Genomic DNA, 7,500 nt, shown 5'->3' with positions numbered 1-7,500 from the left:
CGGTGTAACAGCGGTGAGACAGCGGTGTAACAGCAGTGAGACAGCGGTGTAACAGCAGTGAGACAGCGGTGTAACAGCAGTGAGACAGCGGTGTAACAGCGGTGAGACAGCGGTGTAACAGCAGTGAGACAGCGGTGTAACAATACTGCGGTCATTCTGCTGAATGCTTTCTCGGGTGGGAAACTCATGTCAGGAGTACAGAGATATGTCTTTGCAAAGTTTGGTTTTCTGAACACACGGCATTTGCAATAACATCACTAAGGCTGGGTGTCTGTACGATAGGAGCATTCACTGTGTGCACGACACAGCTGTTCACAGCTGGAGAAGCAGGCCTGGCAAGTGTGTCATGCTGTCAGTGCGTATCACAGTAAAACATGGCAGTGTGTCTCAGTCGTCTCTGCAGCTTTGCCTTGTCGGAAGTGTGTTGCTGTGTGTCAGGGTTTATATAATACCTGTGATATAGGTCATGTGACACAGCACTTCACTGTATTTGCTGAATATGGAGTGAATACTGTTTTATTAAAAGGATATTTTTCTCATCTGTTTTTGGCTGTGTTGTTGGTGTCGGTTGTGTTAGGGTTCATTTTGGCTGTGTTGTTGGTGTCGGTTGTGTTCGGGTTCATTTTGGCTGTGAGAGATGGGCATGGGGGAGGGGCACAGTGGTGAGTAATCGTTTCCGATTGAGGCAGAGAGACACTGCCCCCCGGGGCAGAACAGTCTGCCTCCTCCCTCTCTCTGCTGACGTGAGAACCGTCCGATAATGGTAAAGCTTTTAAAATGGAACATTCGAAAAGGAACATCCCACAGTGTGTGAAAAAACAGCATGACCCAAATCTCCATCCACCTGCTCACGCTCGTTGTTCAGATTACCCCTGCATCCCTCTACCCCCGACTCTGGCTTCCCTCTTCTTTCCTCTCTCCTTCCTTCTCTTTCCATCTCTCCATCCCTTCATCCTTCTCCTCATTACCTCTCTCTGCTTCTTTCTCCATCCTTTATCTCCATTTCTCTCTCTCTTTCTCTTCCTCTATCTGCTCCTTCTCTCCTCCTTCCTCTATCTGCTCCTTCTCTCCTCCTTCCTCTATCTGCTCCTTCTCTCTTCCTTCCTCTGTGTGCTCCTTCTCCTTCTCCCCCTCTCCCTCTCTCTTTTTCTCCTCTGCTCCCCCCAAACCATTTTTCCTGTGGGGGCATCAGACTACACCCCACTGCCCAGGGCTGGCCTTACAGTGTGCTCATTAAAGCCCAGAGGGTGGCGCTGTTCTGATTTTGTCCAGTTAAATAAGGGTGGAGCTACACAGTGATTGACACAGTGACACAGTGAGCCAAGCAACACATGACAAAGAGCCAAATGTTAGCTAGCGTGGTAACTCACTCTCCCTAGCCCCAACTCCTGACCAGCTCAAACTAAGTCACTGACAAGGCATCCAACTCTAACTGGCTACATCACCACCCTGCTATATTTTCAGACACTTTTCTGTCATCTAGGGTTACAGCTATCCACCCCTGGCTCAAGAACAGTTGCTGAGAGATGGCTGTCAAGGGAATAGCTGGCTGAACCGAACTGTGTGTTGTGTGGGTGTAAAAAAAAACAACAAACCCAGAGTGGCATAAGGCAGATCCCCGATCCCAGACAGACGAGGTAAATTTGCTGACTCGCCCAGCTCTGGGATGCCCTCACGGGGCCAGCTGTCCTTTGGGCTCCACATCCGCCCGAGCTACAGTGGTGGTTGGTTCAGTTCAGTTTGATTTTTATTAAAAATTATGGCAAAGAGGCAGTAGCCCCTCTCAGCCTCAGGTAACTGACAAGAGACGGTGACTCCAAAATGCAGCGCCTCTGTCTGCAGCGGGAGTAAGGGGCCAGAGGAAAGGAAGCAGCCGTAAGCATGAACGCATCTGCCGGGGTATTTCTGCTGTTTCATACAGCTGCCCACTGCCCCTGATTCCCGCAGTGGAAGCTCTGCTGAGCTAATTGCTGCACTAAATTAGTCAGCATCACTACAACAAATAAAGAACGTGAATCACTAGCCACTAATACCAGCACAGAAACAGCTACAGCTGAAAATAAGCATGGCTGTTGCTGACCATGACTTGGCGTTTATATGGTGATATTTTTCATCATCATTCTTTGAGTATGGTGTGATGTCTGTGTTCGTAATGCGTACAGATGTCAGAGGGCTCAGCTGCCTACTTCCTAACGCCGATGCATGTGCTGCAGCTGTCTGCAGGGGCGCCCCCCCTCTCCCAGGGGTTCCCCGGGGCAGAGCCCCCCCTCCCCCCCTTGGGCCTCTGACATTAAAACTCTCCCTCCCTGTGAAAATGAAGGCTGGGAAAGCTCTCAGTAGAGATGTGTTTATTCTGATGCTGCCACGCTTTAATGTAACACACTCTGCACTGCGTCATTCACTTTACATTCATGCATTCAAATGCAGCGCAGGGGCGCAGTGTGATTGGGGCTCCTCACTCGTGCTCAGTGCTGTGACAGACCTGTCAAACTTTATTCAGTGTCCTCTAGACTATTTTAAATGTAATATCCAATATATGAACACTCATCTCTCTCTGGTAATTATTCCGCTCACCAGTAATTACTAATTAACTCTGGCAGACAGCTCCCTGGAGTGGAGTAAGACTTTGTGTGTGTGTGTGTGTTTCTGTGTGTGTGTGTGTGTGTGTGTGTGTGTGTATGAGTGTGTGAGTGTGTGAGTGTGTGTGTGTTGGGATTATTAATTTTTTAGTTATTCATTAATTTATCCTTACAGCAGATACCAACCCGCTGCCATGACAACAGAATTGCAGGAAATCGCCATCACTGAGGAGAAGCCTTTACTTACGGGTCAGCCTGATCCAGTCAAGGTACCACACACGCACATACACACACATAAACACACACTCACACTCCCGCACACACACACACACACACAAACACACACACACACACACACACACAAACACACACACACACACACACACACACACACACACACACACACACACACACACACTCACACACAAACACACACACACTCACACACAAACACATAAACACACACACGCGCACACAGCTGGTTATGTGAATGGTTGTGCTTCTTGACTAATCACCATGCAATCAGCATGACAACATGGACTCATTACTGTGCTCTCCTGCCCCCTGGTGGCCGCCCTGGGAACAGTAACAGTAGATTCAGGTTTCCTGAATTCCACAGTGTGAGGAGCTACAGTGTCAGATAAGGTCAGGCTGATAGCTGATACTATCAGACATGATATTTGAGGCTATTGCCAGCACGATTTTCATAATTGTGAGAAGATGATTCATTTCCATGTGCGTTTTTATGACAGGAAACAGTGATCTGCAGCCAGCTTCTGCATTATTGCATAATGAAGAAAAGCTAGTAATTAGACCATTTGTTTTATTTCTGTTGCATTGGCCTGGACTCTCTTATCAGAGATGGAATCTGTGCATGTTGAGACACATTCATTGGATGATGGGTTTTTTAAACAGCAGGGATACACAGATCTGAACAATTCTTAGAAAACGCTGTTCACCAAATCCTGGATTTAAAAAAGTCTCGGGACTCTTAAAACCTGTTCACCACTTTTGTGGTAAAATCCTTTTGAAATTTGAAAGTAACTGAAGTCCTGCAGCTCCCTGCAACCCCCTGCTGCCCCCTACTGCCCCCTACAGCCCCCTGCTGCCCCCTACTGCCCCCTACAGCCTCCTGCAGCCCCCTACCGCCCCCTACTGCCTCCTACAGCCTCCTGCAGCCCCCTACAGCCCCCTACAGCCCCCTGCAGCCCCCTACTACCCCCTGTAGGTGTGCTCAGTGTGAAATGAAGTGATTTTGCTGGTAGGTGTGCTCAGTGTGAAATGAAGTGATTTTGTTGGTAGAAGTGTTCAGTAATTACATGAACAGTAATGCAGATGTGTTGGGATTGTAAAGTCACTTCCTCCTGTGTAGGAGGCGGAGCTTGCAGCTCGAATACTGCTGGACCAGGGCCAGGTAAGGCTCACTGTGAGAGTGTGTGTGTGTAAGCTGTGTGTGTGTGTGTGTGTGTGTGTGTGTGTGTGTGTGTGTGTGTGTGTGTGTGTGTGTGTGTGTGTGTGAGCTGTGTGTGTGTGAGTGTGTGTAAGCTGTGTGTGTGTGTGTGTGTGTGAGTGTGTGTAAGCTGTGTGTGTGTGAGTGTGTGTAAACTGTGTGTGTGTGTGAGTGTGTGTGTGTGTGAGTGTGTGCGTGTGAGTGTGCGTGTGTGCGTGTGTGTGAGTGTGTGTGTGTGTGAGTGTGTGTAAGCTGTGTGTGTGTGTGTGTGTGAGTGTGTGTAAGCTGTGTGTGTGTGTGTGTGTGTGAGTGTGTGTGTGTGTGTGTGTGAGTGTGTGTAAGCTGTGTGAGTGTGTGTGTGTGTGTGTGAGTGTGTGTAAGCTGTGTGTGTGTGTGTGTGAGTGTGTGTAAGCTGTGTGTGTGTGTGTGTGTGTGTGTGTGTGTGTGTGTGTGTGTGTGTGTGTGTGAGTGTGTGTAAGCTGTGTGTGTGTGTGTGTGTGTGAGTGTGTGTAAGCTGTGTGTGTGTGTGTGTGAGTGTGTGTGTGTGTGTGTGAGTGTGTGTAAGCTGTGTGTGTGTGTGTGTTTGAGTGTGTGTAAGCTGTGTCTTTCTCTCTCAGGAGCACAGTATAGAGACGGCCCATGGGCTGCTGCATGTCACCCTGCACGGCAGTGGAAACACCCGCCGGCCTGCGATCCTGACCGTGCACGACGTGGGACTGGACCGTGAGTGGCCCCTCGAAGCTCACACTGTAACTGCACTGTTCTACAGTGCTGCTCCCTTCTGAGTTTTTTTTTTTTTTTTTTGGGGGGGGGGGGGTTGTTTGAAGTTTCTTTCTACATTTATTATTTCTTGCTTGCAAATAGGTAAATATTTCAATAGCACATTTTTCTGAGAACTTTGTTTAAAGAAGCAAGGTAAATAACACACTTTTAACAGTCAAGGAAGTCTGTCTCTCTCTGTCTGTCTCCCTTTCTCTCCCTCCCTGTTTCTCTTGTCTGCACACACTTAAAGGTCATTTCCTCTTCACACTCGGCTCCAATCCGTCTTCACTTCACCTGAGGGCTGTAACAATTCTTATGTAATATGGATTCATTAATAATTAAGAAATTAAGCAATTGCCAAAGACGGTTCAGAACAAACTCTTGAAAATGAAAATGTATGTCTTCCTCTTTCTTTTTTGCGTGCTCACTCTCTCCCTCTCTCACTCTTTCCTCTTTCCCTCTCTCACTCTCTCCCTCTCTCCCTTTCTCCCTCTCTCCTCTGTCTCTCTTTCCCCCCCTCTCTCTCTCTCTCTCTCCCTCTCTCTCCCTCTCTCTCTCTCTCCCTCTCTCTCTCCCCCTCTCCCTCTCCCTCTCTCTCTCCCCCTCTCTCTCTCTACCTCTCTCTCTCTCCCCCCTCTCTCACCCCTCTCTCCCCCTCTCTCTCTCTCTCTCTCTCCCTCTCTCTCCCTCTCTCCCCCTCTCTCTCTCTCTCTCTCTCTCCCCCCTCTCCCTCTCTCTCTCTCTCTCTCCTCTCCCTCTCTCCCTCTCTCCCTCTCTCCCTCTCTTCCTCTCTTTTCCCTTCCTGTCTCCCACTTAGATAAAAGCTGCTTCTCCGCTCTCTTTAAGTTTGAGGAGATGCAGGAGATTGTGAAGAGCTTCACAGTGGTCCACATCGATGCCCCAGGACAGGAGGAGGGAGCCGCTGCATACCCCATGGGGTCAGAGGAAGGGGAGGGGTCAGAGGAAGGGGAGGGGAGGGGTCAGAGGGAGGGGAGGGGTCAGAGGAAGGGGAGGGATCAGAACAGCAGAAGGGGAGGAGTCAGAGCAGCAGAAAGGGAGGGGTCAGAGGAAGGGGAGGGGTTAGAGCAGCAGAAAGGGAGGGGTCAGAGGAAGGGGAGGGGTTAGAGCAGCAGAAAGGGAGGGGTCAGAGCGGCAGAAGGGGAGGGGTCAGAGCAGCAGAAGGGGAGGGGTCAGAGGAAGGGGAGGAGTCAGAGCAGCAGAAGGGGAGGGATCAGAGCAGCAGAAGGGGAGGGGTCAGAGCGGCAGAAGGGGAGGGGTCAGAGCAGCAGAAGGGGAGGGGTCAGAGGAAGGGGAGGGGTCAGAGCAGCAGAAAGGGAGGGGTCAGAGGAAGGGGAGGGGTCAGAGCAGAGGAAGGGGAGGGGTCAGAGCAGAGGAAGGGGAGGGGTCAGGGTGAAAGAAGAGTCCACCCTGGAGGGGACACAAGGATGGATGGGGAGGGGTTTCCAGTAGCAGGGAGTGATTCTGTTGCATTTGTGTATAACATTATAGGTCTGTTGTGTAACAGTGTACATTACAGCAGTGTGTATGTCAGAGTAGCAGTGTGTAACTGTGTGTGTTGTGGTAGGTACCAGTACCCCTCCATGGACCAGCTGGCAGAGATGATTCCTGCAGTCCTGCAGTATTTCAAGTGAGTCAGTGTGAGACCAGAGCTCAGACTCACACACAGCGTCACACAGCAAATGCAGCATCACAGGGCGGGATATACGCAGTGCAGGGGGTTTTAGCTGCCGTGTGGGCGGGATATACGCAGTGCAGGGGGTTTTAGCTGCCGTGTGGGCGGGATATACGCAGTGCAGGGGGCCTTAGCTGCCGTGTGGGCGGGATATACGCAGTGCAGGGGGTTTTAGCTGCCGTGTGGGCGGGATATACGCAGTGCAGGGGGTTTTAGCTGCCGTGTGGGCGGGATATACGCAGTGCAGGGGGTTTTAGCTGCCGTGTGGGCGGGATATACGCAGTGCAGGGGGCCTTAGCTGCCGTGTGGGCGGGATATACGCAGTGCAGGGGGCCTTAGCTGCCGTGTGGGCGGGATATACGCAGTGCAGGGGGCCTTAGCTGCCGTGTGGGCGGGATATACGCAGTGCAGGGGGTTTTAGCTGCCGTGTGGGCGGGATATACGCAGTGCAGGGGGCCTTAGCTGCCGTGTGGGCGGGATATACGCAGTGCAGGGGGCCTTAGCTGCCGTGTGGGCGGGATATACGCAGTGCAGGGGGTTTTAGCTGCCGTGTGGGCGGGATATACGCAGTGCAGGGGGCCTTAGCTGCCGTGTGGGCGGGATATACGCAGTGCAGGGGGCCTTAGCTGCCGTGTGGGCGGGATATACGCAGTGCAGGGGGCCTTAGCTGCCGTGTGGGCGGGATATACGCAGTGCAGGGGGTTTTAGCTGCCGTGTGGGCGGGATATACGCAGTGCAGGGGGTTTTAGCTGCCGTGTGGGCGGGATATACGCAGTGCAGGGGGTTTTAGCTGCCGTGTGGGCGGGATATACGCAGTGCAGGGGGTTTTAGCTGCCGTGTGGGCGGGATATACGCAGTGCAGGGGGCCTTAGCTGCCGTGTGGGCGGGATATACGCAGTGCAGGGGGCCTTAGCTGCCGTGTGGGCGGGATATACGCAGTGCAGGGGGTTTTAGCTGCCGTGTGGGCGGGATATACGCAGTGCAGGGGGTTTTAGCTGCCGTGTGGGCGGGATATA

At 51.7% G+C, this 7,500-nt stretch overlaps 1 protein-coding gene across 2 annotated transcripts in view; it reads left to right on the top strand.

Annotated features, from left to right (window-relative positions):
• The window catches only part of ndrg2 (NDRG family member 2), a 21,999-nt gene that overhangs the window by 7,683 nt on the left and 6,816 nt on the right, over window positions 1–7,500 (top strand). Inside the window, exons 2-6 of one of the 2 annotated variants that reach the window (XM_036551050.1) lie at window positions 2,758–2,848; window positions 3,952–3,993; window positions 4,647–4,752; window positions 5,609–5,729; window positions 6,377–6,439. In XM_036551050.1, coding sequence (XP_036406943.1) covers window positions 2,774–2,848; window positions 3,952–3,993; window positions 4,647–4,752; window positions 5,609–5,729; window positions 6,377–6,439 — 407 coding nt within the window. In that variant the 5' untranslated portion in view covers window positions 2,758–2,773. Of the gene's footprint in view, window positions 1–2,754; window positions 2,849–3,951; window positions 3,994–4,646; window positions 4,753–5,608; window positions 5,730–6,376; window positions 6,440–7,500 lie in introns of both variants that reach the window. The other variant, XM_036551049.1, reaches the window with a different exon arrangement.

The sequence above is a fragment of the Megalops cyprinoides genome, chromosome 18 (assembly GCF_013368585.1).
Source record: "Megalops cyprinoides isolate fMegCyp1 chromosome 18, fMegCyp1.pri, whole genome shotgun sequence".
Taxonomy (NCBI): Eukaryota; Metazoa; Chordata; class Actinopteri; order Elopiformes; family Megalopidae; genus Megalops; species Megalops cyprinoides.
This window is presented reverse-complemented; position numbering and strand designations above follow the sequence as displayed.